The sequence below is a fragment of the Vicugna pacos genome, chromosome 1, assembly GCF_048564905.1.
Source record: "Vicugna pacos chromosome 1, VicPac4, whole genome shotgun sequence".
Classification (NCBI taxonomy): Eukaryota; Metazoa; Chordata; class Mammalia; order Artiodactyla; family Camelidae; genus Vicugna; species Vicugna pacos.
Genome location: NC_132987.1, coordinates 74,296,645 through 74,317,161, shown reverse-complemented (window position 1 = coordinate 74,317,161; position 20,517 = coordinate 74,296,645). Strand labels below are relative to the sequence as shown.

Below are 20,517 nucleotides of genomic sequence, written 5' to 3'. Positions count from 1 at the left end.
GTCATGAAGTTGGCAGAGAAAGTCGGTTTTAAGGGGACTTGGTTTCATAAGTCAAAAGAACAAATGGAGGAGAGATGCTCAGGCCTCCTGCCGCTTCCCCACCCTCCACAGCCTCACTACGCTGCCGGGGGCTAATGTGACCTGGGATGGGTCACACAGGGAGGCTGCTTCCTGCCGTTTACATAAGTTACACCTTTTTTAAAAAATTATTTTTAAAAAATTATTTTATTGTGATATAATTTCTGTACAATAAACCATATATCCAGAGAAAAAAATAATTTGAAAAGACACATGCACCCCAATGTTTACAGCAACACTATTTACAGCAGCCAAGACATGGAAACAACCTAAATGTCCATCACCAGATGACTGGATAAAGATGTGGTATATATACATAATGGACTATTACTTAGCCATACAAAAGAACAAAATTTTCCCATTTGCAACAACATAGATGGACCTGGAGGATATTATGCTTAGTGAAATAAGTCAGCCAGAAAAAGACAAATACTATATGTTAGCACTTATATGTGGAATCTTAAAAAAAATAAAACAAACCAACGTAACAAAACAGAAACAGACTGACAGATACAGAGAATGAACTAGTGGTTACCAGTAGGGAGAGGCATGGAAGAGGGGCAAGATACAGGTAGGGGATTAATAGAGTTACAAACGCTACGTATAAAATAAATAAGATATAAGGATATATTGTACAACACAGGGAATATAGCCAATATTTTATAGCTTTAAATGGAGTATAATGCCATTTGCAGCAATATCCAAGGACCTGGAGATCATCTTTCTAAGTGAAGTAAGCCAAAAAGAAAGAAAAATGCACCTTCTTTTTAATGCAGCCATCACTTCTTTAGCATTTCCACCTGCTGGGCATTGTGCTTAGAGACTGTTCTCTCCCTCTCTTCTTTTTTCTCCCTTCTTGCCTGTGAACATCTATTGAGCTTCCAAGCTAGGTCAGGCACTCACCACCCTATGTTATGGACTGAAAGACAGCAGGAAGACCTTGTAACAAAAAGGAAAGGCTGAAAGGAGAGTGCCCATCTCCTGAAGCTATTCTCAGGTGCCTGAAGGCAGCTCAGACCCGGCATTGTTGCTGACTGTCTGGTCAGCAGTTTCTGGCCCCACTTGATGCCCCGTCCCACGGCCCTCACTGGGCAGGGTATTGAGCAGGCGTGACCTGATACTGGGCTGAGGACCACACTTTGTGGATGAATTCTCCACGCTCTGCCCAGAGCTGAAGACTGGCCTGGCACCCGGGGCATCAGCCACACAAGTCAGAAAGGGGCTCAGTGCCTGCGGCTTGGTGAAGGGTGAGGGGCCCTTTCCCCTCCTCCCACTGGGCTCGTGTCCCTTCTGAGCTTGGCTGAGTGCATTTCTTACCTCCTTACCTTCCACAGACTCGAGATCTATGAACGTTGTCTCTGCTCTTTTTGGCCCCTTAGTAACTCTAGGACATGTAGAAAGTCAAAAAAGTCTGTAACTGAGCAGGACCCTGTGGGGTCTTCACGGGACAGACGCCTCCCCAACTTCCTCTGCTGCAGCTCCTCTCGGAAGGACCCAGATAATAGTATCTCACGAAAATTTCCCGAGTTTTTCAAATGCTAAAACCCACCACCAAAGGGAAGAAGTTAACTACCTGAGGATGGAACATGGCCTCAGGCCTTCTGGCGTGCAGAGGCTGATAGTGTTGACCGTCCTGTGACCTCAGCATCAGCCAATCAGAGAGTCGTGCACAAGCTGATCACATACCCTGTGACCCCCCTCCCTTACCTGACCTTTAAATATGTTTTGCTGAAACCCTCTGGGGGGTCCAGGGTTTTCCTGGGTGTGAGCCACCCCTTTCTCCTTGCTCAGGCCTGCAGTAAACTTTTCTCTGCTGCAAACTCCAACGTTTCAGTTTCTTCAGCCTCGTGGTTCCTCGGGCACAAGAACTTGCATCCAGAAACAGGTCTATCTTTTACCTTTTAATCTTGTTCTTAAGTATTGGCCAGAGCGCATAGAAAGAATAAAGAGGTAGGCTGATTACTGCTGATGGAAGAGATGTTGTTAACTACAGTTAGAGCTTCACAGGCTGTGACCAGTAAACTACAAAGCTGTCTAGAATAAAGGCATTTTAGGAGCCTGCACTGACAGAGATCAGACATTGCCTCGCTGCCACACAGATGGGAAAGCCTCCTAACCACCTTCTCTCTTGGCTTACAGGTAAGACAGAGAGCAGAGATGCTTTTTACTTTGTGGGGATGTTTCGTGTCACCAACATTGAATTTCTTCCTGAATACCTGCAGAAGGAGTCCAGGGAATTTCTGTCAGTGGCACAGACTGTGCAGCAAGTGGTGAGGCGATGGGGGGAGCTTGAGAGTCTGGGGAAGGTGAGGTGGGGGGTGGGGCAGGAAGTGGCGGCGGGGTCACTGTGTTGCAGCTGAGCAGAGCGGATGAAGGAAGAACTCAGGGTAGCAAGGGATTTAGCGCATCTTGGTTGTAAGATAGAATTGCTTATTTATTTTTTTCTGCTGAAAGTAAAACAAAATGTCTCTCTGAGCATCAGTGTTTCTTATCTATAAAATAAAGGAACTGGATCAAGTGATCTTTAAAATACCCTGTAGTACAGAAGTTACATGCATACTGATGATTCTGTGACCCATACACATTTATTTCCACCCTGAAGCACTGGCATCTCTACTTAAAAAAAAAAAAACTTTCATATTGTAGAACTAATACATATTTATTGTAAAACATTTTTAAAAATTTACAGAAGTATTTAAAAAATAAAATCTCTAACACCGTCTCCAGAGACAGAGCCCCTTTTGATTCTGGACCACGTGGATACAGGACATACTGCAATATTGAGGTATTCGTAGATACTCAGTATTATAATCTGACTTTTTCCTCTTCACATTAGGTTGCATGTTTCTATGCAAGTAAACATTCTTTAAAAAGCATAAGTTTGGATAGCTACAAAGTTAGCAAGTGCCTTTTTACTGGATATTTGTTTCCAATTTTTTTAAAAGCACAATTGGTCCAATAGAAAGACATCTGTTGCTGGCTCTTGGTACCTGTCGCCAGTTAGAAGGCTTCTGCCAGTTTGCACGTTCACAGTGATGGAGAGGGTGGCCCAGCAGGGGCGAGATGCCTGTGGTGACAGGCACACTGGAGTGTAGAATGGAGGAGAGCCGAGAGACAGCAAAGGCTACAGTGGGCATAACAACTCTTACTGACCGAAGGCCTCCTATGTTCTGGGTAAATCGCAGAACCCTTCACCTTTCCTATATGTCAGTCAGTCCTCAAATTAGCCCAAAGGGCTAGACATTTAAAAAAAATTCTCTTTACCATTTTTCCTCCTTCCCCACCCAAAGCCATTCCTCTCTACTGCTGGAGTGATCCTTTAAAAAAACAGTATTTCATCTTCAGTTGAAGGATAAAGTACTGATTCTTAAGAATGGCAGGCAAGCAAGCACTTTTCTAATTCTGTCCCCTGATTGTCCCAGTCTCATTTCTTACCACCTTCTCCCCAAAGAAACCTTGTGACCTAAGGCAGTCATTACTTGTGTTATGAATAATCACTGCTCTTGCATGTTTGGGGGCCCTGATTTAGTGCTATTCTCTCTGTCTAATTTCTACTGAGTGAAATTTCATCCATCATTCATGACCCATCCAGGGGTCTCCTTTTCTGTGAAGTCCTCCCCGGCCTCCTGCAGAGTCAGTGCTGGCTTTGAGTAAACCCTGTTTGTATAGTTTGTATTACACTCAATACATTGCATTGCAGTTATTCAACAACCTGCCCAAAGAGGTAGGCATTTTGATCACATTTTTACAGATTAAAAAAGAAAGAACGAAAGAGAAAAAGGAAAAAAAGGAGGCTCAGCAGGTCTAGGTAACATGTTATGTGTTGCAAGGTGAATTTAGACTCCACAGCCCATTTTTTTTCAAGATGCTATATTTCTAAGGTTTTTTTGTTTTTGTTTTTTCTCCTGGTAGGTGATTTTGCCTCTTTGTCAGAAGGGGAATACAGGAGAAGATTTGGCAGAAGAAATTGGTTTTAGAAATACTAAGTAAGGGCAAAAAAAAAAAGTCAATTGATTGAAATAGCTCTCTTTTGAGCTTCATTTATGGTGTTTTAAAAGCTGGGTGCTTCCCTGGAAACTGGAGAGTTCTGAAGGGGATGAAGACCTGACTGTGGGCACCCTCTGCCCTCTAGTGGCTAATATAGGAACGTGTCCTTGAGAATATAAATTTTCCATACTGTGCATTGATAAAAAAGAGATTGGGTCAAATATTTTGAAAATGTGCTTAAAGGAGTTTGATTTACTCATTGTGGAGAAAATGAACCTTTGGAGTAGGCAGAATGCAGAAGTTAAGCTTGATTAGGGTGTATAAAGACAACAATAAATGAGTAAAGTTAACTGATGAATCTTCACAGACAGCGGAATGACAGTAGGTAACCCAAGACTGCAACAGAAAGTAAGAATTTACTTGAATTCAAGATACAGTGTCTGGGTTTGGCATTAGAGGCTTCTAGTTGGAGTCTTGCTTTTCTCCTTGCTAGCTGTCCAAGCTTGGACCTACAGCACGCTGGGTACCAAGTTCAAGAGACGTTTGACACCTTGGTTCATTTTTTTTTTTTCAGTTAAACCTGGTTTATACAACATCTGCCTTTTCCAAATTCTACAAGCAGTCTGTCGTTGCAGAGGTCAGGTAATGAGTGCATCTTGCTTTGGGACTTGTCCGTTCGTTCATTGCTGTAAATTCCTTGAAAGGCTGTGGAAGGGCTGAAATAGTGCCATTCTCAAGTAACTTCCTGTTAGCACACTAGTGACCCAATTCTTTGCCAAGCTGTCATGCTGGGTTTTTCTCTTCACTTACTAAAGCCTGCTGTCTCCCCAGAACTGGGACCCTGGACTTCTGCAATAAGGCCACTGGGCAAAATGGCTGTAAACATGGCCACTGTATTGGGTGGGGGCAAAAATAAAACACAGGCCAATGTCTCTCTAAATATGTTCAATATGTAAAAATACTGATTGCTAGAGATCTTCTGAGAAAAAAAGGATCCCATGGTCAAATAATTTTTAAGAAACATTGTGCATCGTGAACTGCATCCCACCTTCCCCCATTCCCTATAGATCTGTGGAAATTCACAGATTAAAGGCACTGAGAAGTCTTGGAGTAAAGCAATTTGTTTCTTTTCCTTTACCTTCCATTTCCAAAATTTATGCTTTACAACACTATGCATCTTTTTTTACCCCGTAAAACATGGCAATATTTGTGCAGTTAGGAGCTTCTGCTCCAGGGTCGGACTGAAAACCAAATTAGGCTTGATTCCAAGACTTGCTACTTAGTAGTCATGTGATTTTGAGTTGTAGAGGACCTTAATTTCCTCATCTGTAATACTGAGATAACAATAAGACCTTCCTCATAAGATTAAGGGGGATAAAGCAGATGTAGCCCTGTGTCTGGACATGGTGAGGTATCAGACATTCTAACTTCTTGTTTGTAATACCAGTGAATACTTAGTGATTTCCACAGAAATAGTATATTCTCCATAGAGATGCAAAATATACTAACTGTTATAGATTTGAACCCAGCACAAGAATACACATACCATGATGCTTTGCTTTTCAAATTCCCTTAATAGGAGTCAATGACTTCCTAAAGAAGGAAATGGTGCTCAGTTGAAGGATGTGCCCATTGGCTTTACCTTGAGGTTATCAGTTGGGTCACTGGCTCCTTAGGAAAGTCTGCTTCCTAAGAGGTATCCCTGAACTTCTTTCTCTTTTCACTGTAGCAGTAACAACAAAGGTGGGCTCCTTGTGCACTTTTGGCTTGTGTTTGTCATGCCAAATGCCAAGGGCCATGTCTTCTGTGAGGACTGCGTGGCTGCCATCCTGAAGGACTCCATCCAGACGAGCATCATAAACCGGACCTCAGTGGGGAGCCTGCAGGGTCTGGCTGTGGACATGGACTCTGTGGTACTAAATGGTGATTGTGGAGTCATTCTTTAAGCTTCCCTTCCTGCAGCACTCCTGATATGCCCTTATCATAGTCAGTATTGTAATAAAGAGCCATCTTCCCTCAGTATCCATGGACTCCACTTTTGTGGATTCGACCAACTGTGGATAGAAAATATTTGGAAAAAATAATTCCAGAAAGCTCCAAAAAGCAAAACTTGAATTTGTTGCAGGCTGGCAACTATTTACAAAGCATTTACATTGTATTAGGTATTAGAAGTCATCTAGAGATGATTTGAAATATAAATGAGGATATGCATAGGTTTTATCCAAATAGCTTTTTTAAAAAATTGAAGTATAGTTGATTTACAATTCTGTGTTAGTTTCTGGTGTACAGCATAATGATCCAGTTATAGATATATATATTCTTTTCATTATAGGTTATTACAAGATATTGAATATAATTCCCTGTGCTATACAGGAGGACCTTGTTGTTTACCTATTTTGTATATTACTACACCATTTTACATAAGGGATTTGAGTATCCATGGGTTTTGGAATTTGTGGGGGTCCTGGATCCAGTCCTCCCTGGATACTGAGGAATAACTGTGTTCTTTTCCCCAATCCCATGGGGCAGGATTAGCTGAAGACTTTGGAGCTTTGTTGATAAAGAAACCTGCTAGATGTTACACACAGTGATTGGACAATAGAATTGGGGTCATATACATGAAACTGAATTTATGAAAGTGTACCCCTCTCTATATTTATTTTGGCTTCATGCATCTTCAGACTAAGGCTCCACAGAACAAAGTGGGAGAAGGAACATGTTGCAGAGGTGTACCTTCCTCGTTTCTTCCCTGCTGAGACAGAACCGTGCCTGTGTTACTTAGTGTGTCCCAGTGTTTCAAAGTGGCTTGCTCCGTAGCACAGTCAAAATGCAAATTCCATCAATTGTCTTGACAGTAAAGTGGTTTAATCATTGTTTAATTCAAAACTTATTCAGCTTTCTATTTTGATTTAAATTATATATATATTCTAGGCAGATAGTAGGTGGCTGATAAGTATTTGTAATAAGTAACAAATGAATGAACAAAATCTCTGGTGGAAAATTCTGTACCACATATACTGTTTGAGATACAGAACTAATTATCATGTCTGGTTGCTTTTTTATCTTTAAAAAATGTTTAAAACTTCTTACTATGGGTGATTTCGAGCACGAAAGCTAAGAGAAGAGTTTAATGAACTCTCTCACACCCTTTGCTCAGCTTCAGTAACTGGGAGCTCCTGGCTCTCCTATTTGAGCTCTAAATACCTAAACAACCTCCCTTCCCTTCAGGATTATTTTACAGCAAATTCTCAGGTATGTTGGTTTGCTTTTAATGACTGAAAATACTTTTACTAAGCAAGATTCTAACAAAATGAAATGCTGGGACTGACTCTTTTCTATGTACTTTTTCGATGCAGCTGGGCTTCGGTCAGATTACTCTTCAACCATAGGATCTGGTAAATTATATCATGTGGTTTCTTCCTCTTCCCATCCCCCAGCTGCCTCCAAATCAGTATGCTTTCTGACTGTAGTTTTCCTGTTTAAATGAAGGTGTGTATTAGTGCTCTTTCAGTTGCAAGTAACAGATATATACTCAAACCAGCTTAAGCACAAAAGCAGCTTGATTGGCTCATATAACTGGGACATACGTGGAGGAGGCTGGCTGCAGGCATGGTTGGATCCAGGTTCTAAGAGATAAAATATCAGGACTCTGCATGTTTGCTTTCCTCTGTTGAGGTTTTATCAAATGGGTTCTTCCCATGTGGAGGCATAAATAGCCACCAGCAGATCCAAGCTTTGTAATTTATCAGTTTAGCAGTCATAGTGGAAAAAAAACTCACCTGATGGTTCCTGCAGAAGTCCTGGGGCCGAGTCTCATTGTCTCAAATTGACTGGCATGCCTACTCCTGAACCCACTTTTTTGACTCATTGGTCAGTCTGGGTTGTGTACCCACCTCTGGACCTAGGGGTGAGTTTAACTCCAAGCAAACCATGTTGACAGGGTAGGAACAGTTTCTCAAAGTAAAATCTAGGTGCTGTGAGAAGAGATGAGAGTGGATTCCAGGCTGGCAAAGATAGCAGATGTCCTCCCTGTGACCTCTTTGGCTCTTTTCTATAAAGATTTCTAGAAAACTCATTCCTAAAACAAAACCAAACCAAGTACCATCTTCACAGACAGAGGCTGCTCTCAGTACCTCTACGCAGATCGTCTGTCTCTCCGCTACCCTCTGGAGATTTCTGCAACCTCAGGGAGGCTGATGTGCCACTTCAAGCTGATGGCTACAGTGGGCCATCTGCTTCGTCTCTCCATAGAGTCCGTCCAGATTGAGGCCGACAACTGCGTCAGCGACTCCCTGACCATTTACGACTCCCTCTTGCCCGCCCGGAGCACAGTCTTGTACAGGTATCACGCAGGCACCCTGGCTGGCGAGTGAAAAGAATTTTTACAACATCTCTCTTTTGCAGTATCTGGGTTCCTTTTGGATTTTTTAAAACCATTTTTGCGTATTCTTATGAGGTCAAAGATTGCCCTGTGCCCTATTTAGCGCCCCCCCCGTTAGCCAGCACCTATCAGACACAATGTTTGCTTTTCACTTGTAGCATACACGAGTCAAAATCAGTACAGTAGGAGCTTCAGCTAGTATTTCTGATAGATAACAGATTTTTTGTTTGTTTAAATTTACTTTTATTGCAATCACAATGAAGTCTACTATTTCAACAGAATGTGAGAATATGTATTCTATTATGATTGCCTAGCGTTAGTAAAACAATTACATTTTTTCCTTATTATAAACATAATACAGTGTTCATTGTGAAAGTGAGGTCAATCAGAGAAAATAATGTCGATGACTTTACATTCTCATTACCTAGGATAAATGTTATATTTTTGCATGCATTCTTTCATTCATACATACACACAATTACACACACACACACATACACAGACATACCCTAGTATTTCTTTTTTACTAGTAGATATCTTTTTATGAGTGCTTAATATTTTGATGATCTAATAATGTCAGGCTTTATTAAGAATTTGCTCTTTTTACTCACTGTGCTAAATAGGCATATGAATTATCTTATCATTTTTAATAATGTTTATGTATGCATACAATAGTATTTTATGTACGTATGAATTTATATGTTGGTGGTGAATGCACACATTAAAAATTCAAACCATGTCTAAAGATTTGTATTGAAAAGTTAGGTTTCTTTTAATTATTCCCAGGTGTGTTTAGTTATTATTTCATTTAATCCTCACCTCTATGTTATGAGGAGTATACTGTTTTATTACTACCATTTCATAGTTGGGAAACTGGCATTTATGAAGATTTAGTTACTTCGTTACCCAGAATCTTTCAGCCAGTTATGTGATGGAGCTGAATTTGAACCCAATTTTCCCTGGTGAAGAGCCGGTGACTTCAGCCATTCAGTACCCTGCCTGTGCACCTTGTTTGTGCTCAAAGAGTGTCCTCTGACGGCCATTACAGAAAATTCTTCAGTAGTTATTGGACAAAAATTTCTGTACCTATACCAGCACCCCTCTATCTGTAATGTCCTGTGGTCACTTACTGAAGACCTGGCTGACAGACTCTGATTCACAAGAACTGTGCAAATGGCCCGGGAAATAGGGAGAATTCGTGGTGGATGTAGGGGTCCAATTCTCAATGACCTATTATTTATGTCCTTTTGTTTGGTTATCTGGTTTCAGAATTTGTGAACCCACAAGAACATTAATGTCATTTGTTTCCACAAATAATCTGATGTTGGTGACATTAAAGTCTCCTCAGATACGGAGGCTGTCAGGAATCCGGGCATATTTCGAGGTCATTCCAGAACAAAGTAAGTCTTCCCTAGTTGAAAAACAGTCATGAGAAACATTTGTTTCGATAGATACTTCAGTCTTACCTCTCCCGAGGCTGTGTCGTAATACTAGTTGCGTTAGTCAGGACCTTGACACGGTCCAGTAAGAAGAGAGATCACATTAGCTATTCTAACAGAGAGAATGTAAGATAAACAACTGTTCACAACAGTGTAAAGGTGTTAACTGGGTAACGCAAAAGGCAAAAGCAAAACAAAAATGTCAGGTATTATGATGTAACACGTGTAGGAAGCAACTAACACCTGTAGGTATGAAAGAACAAAGGAAAGCGATTTAATGATTCCAACTTAGGGCTTGGAGGAGGGCGTCTGTGAAATGAAACTCAGACCTCTGAGAAGGGGGTGCTGCCCAGCTGATGTTGGTGTCTGTGTGTTCAGAGGCAGGTGCTCATGAACTGGGGACCTGGATCTTTGAGAAGAGAGTACCAGGCAGCTGAGCTGGCATCTTTGAGGGAGATGCAATAAAGCAGAAGTTGGAAAAACTGCTAGCAGGATTCACCTCTGTTGCAGGAAGGAAGAGTAGCTGCGGGGGTGGGTAGGATTGCTGGGTGACACTCCCTGGAATAAGAAATTGACAGAAGTCCCGTTCTCCTGCCTCCAGGCTTCTGGTCTCCCCTTAGCAACCCCCCTCCCCGCTACTGGCAGAGCCTGTCAGGTAGGAAAGGAGAGAGGGGTTTGCAGAGTCCCAGCCCAGCCTTGCAGAATAGAGTAGAGAGGAGTGGGTTTGGAGGTGAGAGACAATAATAGCTCAGTAACCAGCACACAGACTGTCTTTTGTGAGCTCTCATTTATAGAGAGAGTGCCGTCGTGGAAGGTGCTTGTGATGCAGAACCCAGACAATGTAATGGGTTTTTCTAGTGAGCAAAATGTGCTTTCTTCTGTGTTCTTGTTTTGACTTGGTTTGATGTAAACAGAACAGAATAAAAAGAGACTTCACTGAAACTGTCATGTTTTTGTAATATTTGTTGCCCTGGAAACTGGTCAGATCTTAGTGGTCACATCGTCTTTATGAGCATCAGCAAAGCTAAAGGGATCAGAATGAGAGATGGAAGTGAGAAGGGAAGGGAATTTGGCTTAAGTAGATGGTAAGAGCCTCAGGTTCATCTATATTTTAGGCCAGTGGCTCATTTTGATAGGTTTTCTCTATCAAATGATTACAAAACCAATTATAAAATAGATTTATTGTACAAAATCGAACTAGATATTTGAGATATTTTTAGGTCAAAACTTATCTCTAACTCCAAAGGTTAAAAATAGAATCATATCAGAAATATTGTACTAGAATTTGTCTATTCACTCAACAAATATTTATTGAACATCTATTGTGTGCCAGAAATGACTCTAGATGTTAGGGAAACAGCAATAAACAAAACAGACAAAAATCAATACTCTTGGGCAGCTTATATTCTAGCAAAAAATGACTACCTCAGTAAGAATAAGCATTTAGACTGTCTTATTTAAACAGAATAACATGTTATGTAAACTGGGTATATTTCTTGAACAACAAATACACATTAATTTGAGGAAAATTAACTCAGAAATTTTAAAAATATGCATTTACAGTGCTGCATGTCAAAAGATGCTGTATGTCAGTTGTATCTCAATAAAACTAGAAGAAAAAATGTATATTTAAACCATGTTTTTAAAGAAAGTAATAGCATCCTATAGATCTGTAGCCAAAATGTATAATTTGAAAACAAATAAAGACTTTGTACAAGTACTTCAGCTATACAACTGTAGAGTACTATTGCTTTTTAAAACATTAGTTTGCATTTCAAAAAATATATAATCTTCTTGATTAAGGAAGTATGCATTTGTAGTTAAAGAAATGCATGGAGTGTATTTCCCATAATCTCGCAACTATAAATCATTGTGTATTATTGGATATTTTTCAGAATGTGAAAACACAGTGTTGGTCAAAGAAATCACTGGCTTTGAAGGGAAAATTTCGAGTCCGTATTACCCCAGCTACTATCCTCCGAAATGCAAGTGTACCTGGAAATTTCAGGTAACCTAGTTTTACCACTATCTTAGAAAAAATACTATTATCCTATTTTTTAATTTAATTATACTTAGTTTTTAAATTCCAAACAAGATATTAGTTAATTTTATAATATTTAAACCTTATTGAAATATATTACTTACAACATGCAACTTTGTTGTAATTTCAACCCTCTGCCCACGGATTAACTGTTTTTTTCAGACTGGGGCTTATTTTTCCAGTCTATTATTTTGTTTGTATTAAAAAATGCAAAGACATTGTGACGGGATCAATTTATTTCATTATGGTAGAGCTCATTTGTTAATTTTTAATTACTACATCGGCATTATAACAAGATATAATAAAGAAATAATAAATTGAATTTGGCAACATATATTTCTGTCGTATAAGCAAATCAGAGGGTAAATTTATATGAAATACACATCTCCCTCTGATGGTGGACAGGGAGTCCCTGCTTTTTGTTTGTTTGTTTGCTTTCAGAATCTCAGTCTGTAAACTATTTTTCTTTCTCTGCCTGTAGTATCATGAGGAGGGAGATAGAGCAAGGAGTCAGTCACCTTGGTTCTTTCACTGTATATGTGCAAAATCATTTCTGAGAGGACACACAGGCTGTGCTCTCACAGAACGTACTATAAAGTAGGGGGAGACAGGCGATAAACAAATATACCAGCGAAATATATACAGTGTGTTCCATGATGGTATAACGCTATGGAGAATAATAAAGTAGGGGAGGGGACCTCTCAGTTTGCATCTATTTTTTTTAACATGGGAAGAAATAACCAGATGACCAGAGTGGAAAAAATGTGATACATGTTCTCACGAGCCTTCTGAGTCTTATGATGAACAAAAGACAGTCCCGATCCTGCTGAGTTCCCAACATTGGTCTCTAAGCAGCCCTGAGGAAGGGAGGCCTTTAGAGAAATGCAAGACTGGTTTAAGTCTCTGGTCGGCGTTTCCTCACCTTGGGAAAGTTGCTTCTCTTTGGTTAGTCTTGGTTTCTTCTTATATAAGTTGTGAATTATACTACCTGCCTAACTGTGCTGTTGTGATATTTATTTTTTTATTGAGAGGGGAGATAATAAGGTTCATTTATTTATTTATTTTTAGAGGAAGTGCTGGGGATTGAACCCAGGACCTCTTGCATGCTAAGCATGCACTCTACCACTTGAGCTATTCCCTTCCCCCTGTCATAGTGTTTCAATGTGAGTCACTGTACCCAATCCATCCCCTCTCAAAGGTAGGTTAAGGGGAGGGGCTACCCTAAACACACATTAGAAAGAAGCACACAACACAACAAAAAAATTATAATATAAAATATGACAACATAACTGAAAAGCCAAATGTCTATCAGAACAATAGAAGACAACGTGCAAAATTCATCTATTAAAGGAAAAAGACAGTAGGACTGAATCACAAAGTATTGCCTAAAACTTACCTGTATGTTGTTTTCAAAAGACAAAATGAATTTAAAAAGTGATTTAATAAAGCTGAAAATAAAAGAATGGACAATATCATGCCAGGCAAATGTAAACAATAAGAAAGCAGGGACTGCAAACCTAATGCCAGGCAGAGCCGAAATCGGAGCATTCAGTGAGAAAAGGAAGGCAATCTACAGTGACTAAGAGGCCGATGAACATAAGAATCTAATTATGACAATTACGCACCAAGGCACAGAGAACTAACACTCATAAAGCCTGTAAGACGGACAAAGAGAGATTTTCCTTTCTCTTGGCTCATGACAGAGACAGCTGGGGACAATAAATAAGGCAAGGGAGACTATTAAACCATACAAATGATGAATTTGGTAATACATATAAACAGAAATCACCCTTTAAAAAAATTACATTGGAGCATTTATAAATTTGATCACAACAAAATCCTTAATAAATTAAGAAATCAAAAGCTATACTGTAATAAGTAATCTCTTCTCTAACTAAGATGGAATTTTAAAATTTGAAAATAGACAAACCAAAATTCTACTCCCTAGAAATGTAAGAACTCTCTTAAATAACTCCTGGGCTAAAGTGAAAATTAAAACTAAAACTGTGGCATGTTGGTGGTGATGTATGTGCTTATCATACAATGACATAACAAGGTCAGTTGCATTTTGTGTGTGTGTGTGTGTGTGTGGTCACTTGTGCATGTTTCAAATAAGCAGCTACTTCTCTTGTTTGATCTATCTCTTCTGAGAAGACATAGGAATGACTCAGTGACTGCCTTCCAGAATACACAGGTTTAATATGAAGAGGAGGCTGATTCATCCCTCTACCTAAAGAATCAGAATAGTGCCTTAAATAAACTACGCCATTATTGTCATCAGAGGAGGAAAGTGTGTACACTCATTAATAAGTGGGTGTTCTCAAAGTTAAGCTCATTTACTGGGAGGAAACTGAAACCTAGAGGTGATCTAATGTGTCCCACGTCACCCAGCTCGTCACACTGGGGCTCACAGCTATTCCCTGAGCACTGGAAGGCTCACTTTTTCTCTGCTTGCTCTTCTCATCAGGTCAGTTTGTTCAGGAGAACTGGTCTACCCCATCAAAGGCTACAGGGCACAAGGAATAAAACACCCTTAAAACAGCAAGCTTGGGGAATGAGCTCTGGGTAATAAAATCTTAGTCTGAAACCTATTCTTCAGCTGAATCATTTTTCTGACTTCTGCTCGTTGTTCACAGACTCCCCTATCAACTCTCGGCGTAGCACTGAAATTCCATAACTATACAATAGCCAAGAAGAGTGTGAAAGGCTGTGACCACGGATGGTGGGAAATTAATGAGCACATGTAAGTGGTTTCCATGAGTGAAGAATCCAATGACAAGCCTTGCCCTGAAGTTCAAAGCCTTGAATTCCTGTCCCCTAAAGAGTTTGCACTTTACAGACCGGGAAACTGAGAAATATGGGAGGAATAACTTGCTCGAGGTCGCTCAGCTCCTAAGTGTCTAAGCCGGGATTCAAGTCCGTATGGCCTGAAGTTCTATCACTGCTCTTTGTTGCTGGGCTATGGATGGAGTATGTATGGGCTGTGGCACTCTATCCCATGCAGACATAACTGGCAGATAAGCCACTGCACCCACGGAGGAAAACAGAGTACAGGTCCTGGTGTTGACAAAGGTTAGAACCCATTAGCTGGTTCCGTGCAGCAGGAGAGGCCCGTTCGTCCTGGCTGTATCCTGAGGCTGGGACAGGGGCTGAGGCGGACCAGAAAGCAGCTGAGAGACACCTAAGTGCCCAGGCTTCCTGACATGACCCAGGAGGTCCTCACTCTCACCCTTAATTCGTCCTTTGGTTGTAGTTATTGTTTATTTGCTTCTAAAGTTATAATAGGTCTTTTATTTTTAAAAATACAGGAATGCTCCGTCTTTGCAGAACAGCTTCTCAGTTACTTCAAGGATCCCTGTGAAGTTGGCTGAGGGATCCGTCTGCTAATTCTTTGCTCATTGCTATTCCATGAATGAAACCTTCTCTTTCTAAAAGATCTTCCTGAACAATCTTATTTCATTTCCTTTAGACTGTTACACGACTTGCCAAATAGTCACTGATCCTGTCTTCATTGGAATTCATTCTACCTGATTTAAAGGCATCCTCGGATCCATTATTAAGATGTGGCCTGTACTCCTTTTGGGAGTATGTTTTGAATAAGGGTCTATTGCGTAGACCTAGGTTCAAATTGCAGCCCTGTTATTTGGTAGCTACATTAACTAGAACAAATTATTTAACCACTTTAATTGTCAGTCTATAAAATGAGGTAATAAGGTGAGGATTTTTTGTTAAGTATTCAATGAAATGATGCTTACCACACACCAAAAAATGTATTAATACGATTAATAAAATTGCTTTGGAAATGATACTGAACACATAAATACTATGGAATGTACCCAGGGCTTTAAAGATACTGCATTTTGATTTTGGTATTTAATTAGAGGTCCAGAAAACAAATCTTTGCAGCTCTTTTGTAAACTTGTGTGCTTAAAATAGAGCAGTACTTTGAAAATGAGATTTTTTTTTTCCCCCGCTAAATAACAACCCCGACCACCCATTATGTAGTGCTAGAGTTCCTCCCACAAATACCAGGAAAGCTTTCTGCCCTAAATACTTCCCCTGGAGGGCCGGCTCTTCACTTGTGGGCTGGCTGAAATCCTATCAGATTCCTTTGACACTAGTTGTACCCTTGGGATTTAAAATGCCAGCCCTTCCTATTATCAGTCCTTTCCATCAGAAAGGCTCTAATTGAACGAATTTGGGACACCTTGCTGGTAAGTTAGCACTGGGTCTGTGCTGGGGAGGGAAGAAGTAATGCCAACACCAGGAAGCCTAGTGATCCTGAATTCAGAGAACAAGGCGGGGGTGGGGGAGGTGTGTGTGACTGCTCAGAGCAGCGGAAATGCAGTATATAAACCTGCAGAACTGAAAAGCCTTCCAGCGAAGCTTGTGTGCAGCAGAGTTCCTCAGAGGAAGGCTGTTGGTGCGCTAGTAAGTGCTCGGATTTAGTATCAGGTGGACTGTGTCTCCATCCTGCCTTTCTACTCAGTTGCTATTTGAACTTTAACAAATTACTTCACCTCTTTACACCTCAGTTTTCTTACCTGTCACCTGCCTGTCCATGTAAATTAGCTCTCACTGGGTTTCTCCAGTCTCTCACTTTATTTTACTTTTGTTCCATGAACTACCACTATGCCCCATTACATACCCCTTGTAGACTCTGGTCCATGCATAGTTTCAACTATCCCTTTCCTCCTGACTCCTCCTTAACATCCAAGTGAGGCTCTTCTTTGCAAGAAAACGCTAGCAAATGTTTATGGAGAGCACGAATAAAATCGCTATGAGACAGATAACAATCATCATGTTTTCAGAATGCAGGATTCTGATCCCAGGATGACCAACTAGAGTAGACTCTGGCCCCCCAGATCTTGACTCACCTTTCAGGTGCCTCTCATACCCTGGCTCCCACTTAGCCTGGCAGTCACCTGCAGCTGCTGCCTCTTCCTGGTATCCCACCCATCAGGTCCTGAACTTCAGCCAATTCCAAAGAGTCTTCCTGAAATATACACGAATGCTTTAAACCTTAAAACCATAGGTTCCTCCTGTACTCCTCCCACTATATGCCAGTGTCTGATCCATGGAACATGTGTGGTTCCTAAATGCCTTGAGGGTTTGGCGTGACTGTCATGCACAGATCTCAGCGGAGGACGACCCCCTCAAACTTTCTGTCTGCTGTTTCCCTTTAAGAACTTGCATGTTTCACCAGGGAAGAGCTTCGCCCACAAAGGGCAGGAGCCTAACTTGCCATGGGCCCCCCGGGAAATACTACTACATGTCCCAGGAACCACAGTGCTCACGTGAGAATTACTACTAGGAGAGACATTTTCTCTTCGGTGATGAGAAGTAAGAAAAATCAGGGTAGGGGAGCATTGTAGATAGACATCACTACTTTGAAATTTTGTCAAGGACAAGCCCCAAACTGCACATCAGACTTGAATTTAGATTGAAATATTGTTGTCTTTGGCTGTAAGTGTTGCTGGGATTCTTTGCATATTTTCAATCTGGGTTCGTGGATTCCACTCTGCCCTCTAGAGAGCTTTGTGGCCAAAGCAGTCAATGCTTTTTGTTAGGCAGTTATTTATGCCTAAAGAAGAGAGGACTAGGAGCATTAAACCCGTATCTCTTCTGTATTGTGGGAAAGCAACATGATAGCTGATAGTACTGCCATTGTTTTCTTCAGCAGAGGAGAAAATCAGGGGGACAGAAGTGACTGAGAGGCACTTAGCACAGAACGGATAGCTACCATCAGCCCCACCATAAGCATCTCCATTCACGAAGCTCAAATGACCAAAGTATCAGTGAGCTCACTGTCAACAGGAGTGTGGTTGATGGACCCTCATGCTGTGTGTCTCTGACCCTCGCTCCTCAGGTACTGTGGCTCCTACATGGATCACCAGACCATCTTCCGAGTGCCCAGCCCCCTCGTTCACGTGCAGCTTCAGTGCAGTTCAAGGCTCTCGGACAAGCCCCTCTTGGTGGAATACGGCAGTTACAACATCAGTCAGCGTAAGCCGGGGATCAGCTCCTTAGAACACCTTCATGAAGGGGTTAAGCAGAGGCCACCCCTTTACAACTCTAAACTTTGAGAATTTAAGGGATTTTTTATAGGAATATATAAATAAATATGTAATGTAAACAAAATAGGTGATAAATAACACATACAATTATGTGTTTATTCTGCTGAAGTTTAAATTATAGAAGAAGTAACACAGTTGTTACAAATGAAAAATAGTTCCTTACATCATTCCTGAAATAGAGGGCAAGCTCATTTCTTGATTTGTTGTTCTTCTTGCTAGCCACGATTCTTGGTAGATGGGAGGTATACACCAAGACTTGGTGGATCAGAAGGCAACAGTTTCGACTCACTGTGGCCTCTGATGTGCAGGGAGAGCTGGTCGCTCAAGGAGAGCCCAAATACCAGCCCTCAGAATGTTGAACTTCACACTGAGAACCGCTGGCACGGGGGCAGGAAGCGGTCAGCGGAAGAGGCAACGTCTGAGGGACGGCGTTAGTGCTGGAGGGAGTAGATACTGATTCAGGAAATCCTCAACCCGTTTTAAAAGGGGAAAAGTAAGGGTTAGCCACTTAGGTAACTATGAGGATAAGGCTTTTTAGACCCTTCCTTCTTTGCCAATCCCAATATACCTGCTTCTGGATTCAGAATATTACACTTCTGAATATCAGAATATTACAATTTCCAGCAAGGATCCAGCTATATAGTAAGCCATCTTATTTTTAACTGTTTTTTTCAAACCAGAAATATTTCCTAGGGACTCACGCTTTCCATCGTGTGCAGTTGCAATGGTGGTTGATCTGATCGTGCACTCTCCCTAATCTTTTGCACAAAGCACAGACAATATCGCTTATAAAGAACAGAAATTTCTTTCTCACAGCTCTGGAGGCTGGAAGTCTAAGATAACAGTGCCAGCCTGGTTGGGTGAGGGCCCCCTTCTGGATCTCAGACTTTCCGTTTTGTCCCCACATGGTGGGAGGAGTAAGGGAGTGCTGTGGGGCCCCCTTTATAAAGGCACTAATCCCATTCGTGAGGGAGCTGCCTTCATAACTTCTGTAAAACCTCCGTAAAACCCCACCTCCTCAAACCATCATCACCTTAGGCATTAGGATTTCAACACCTGAAATGGGTGGTGGGGGGTGGACACAAAATTCAGACTGTGGCAGAGAGCAAGGATTGATTACTTCCCTCATGTTTGGCTGTAAGCCCAGGATTAATGATTCTGGAGCAGGCAGGGAATGGATCTTCAAAGAGTAGCCTAGTTGAAGTGCACTGAGAGGTAGGAAGCAGGAGCCCCAGTTCTGAGGCCAGTCACTAATGTCCTTAGGTCCACTTTCTAAGGTCGGTGGTTACTACTACATTTTGGGACAAAGGTCACTTGAAAATGTAATTAAAGACACAGACTCCTCAGAATAATGCATCTGATCATAGAGGATTCAGAGACACCAGAAGACCATTTGTAATTCCCTGGGGAGTCTGAAGACAACACACTGGGCATGCTGGACTTGAAGGTATCATCCAGCTTTCTCTTTCTTCAAGTCTGTGATAAAGTCAAGTTGAGGAGTCAAGGATGGAGGTAGTAGGAATTAGACTGTACATGTGACCTGGATGCAGTGTTGACCCAGAACTCCTGCAGGATTAGTTTGCTTTCTTTGCTCTCTTAAATTCTCCATTTTGGTCTTTCAGTGACCTTGCTTATTATTTCAATTTTTTAACTCAATTTTTATATTTATTTAATTTATATGTTTCAATGACCTTTCAATAGTCTCCTCTGATGGAGAAATTGTATATTTACTACTGGTACATTGCCACCGCTTAGCCATTTAACACTTCATGCTTCTTTGTTAACGTGGTCTGGTGCCTTTTAGGGACCCACACAACATTTCCTGTTTTTTATTATCTCTAGCCTGTCCTGTTGGATCTTTTAGATGCTCCTCCGGTTTGTGTGTCCCTCAAGCCCAGCACTGTGATGGCGTAAATGACTGCTTTGACGAGAGCGATGAACTTTTCTGTGGTGGGTATTCAAGCTTTTACCAGGACTTTCTCAGGAACAGAGAGCTTGTCAGGACCATTGTCGCTGATGCTGCATATCCTGGGTCTTTGTAGCTGTTATCTCTCACCACGTAACAAGCTACCCCCAACCTCGGTGACTTACAAAAATCACTTGTTCCAGATCATCCATCTGTGGGTTGTCTGAGATATGACTGATCTAGGCTGGGCTCAGCGGGGTAGCACTGCTTTAAGCAGTGGTCCTCCTGAGCTTGGTTCTTCGCAGGTTGGGGTCACTCTTCTCCTCATGGTTCTTCTCCTTGCTGAGCTAGGGGGCTGGGAGAAGAGTTCACCTGACCATATGACACCATTGGCAGCACTTTCTTCTAAAGATCCAGAGTTAGATTTCAATACAATTGCAATAGTGACGCTATTTAACCTTTTTCATATTGTTGGGAAAATATTATAATTAATATAGCTAACCATGAAAAAATTATATTCATGAAAAATAATCTGTGACTCTACATTTTTTTTATTGACAAAACAAAATATAACCCTCCTAGCTTATGCTTCATTGACCTTTTAAATC

The 20,517-nt window shown here is 41.2% G+C and overlaps 1 protein-coding gene across 1 annotated transcript in view; it reads left to right on the top strand.

Moving 5' to 3' along the window:
- Positions 1–2,240: 2,240 nt before the first annotated feature.
- Positions 2,241–20,517, top strand: part of TMPRSS7 (transmembrane serine protease 7) — a 39,769-nt gene continuing 21,492 nt past the window's right edge. The window contains exons 1-10 of the mRNA XM_072965403.1: positions 2,241–2,348; positions 4,640–4,707; positions 5,795–5,988; positions 7,422–7,460; positions 8,179–8,407; positions 9,716–9,846; positions 11,781–11,893; positions 14,563–14,669; positions 17,796–17,932; positions 19,846–19,953. Of these exons, the coding sequence (XP_072821504.1) occupies positions 2,256–2,348; positions 4,640–4,707; positions 5,795–5,988; positions 7,422–7,460; positions 8,179–8,407; positions 9,716–9,846; positions 11,781–11,893; positions 14,563–14,669; positions 17,796–17,932; positions 19,846–19,953 (1,219 nt within the window). The 5' untranslated portion in view covers positions 2,241–2,255. The remainder of the gene's footprint in view (positions 2,349–4,639; positions 4,708–5,794; positions 5,989–7,421; positions 7,461–8,178; positions 8,408–9,715; positions 9,847–11,780; positions 11,894–14,562; positions 14,670–17,795; positions 17,933–19,845; positions 19,954–20,517) is intronic.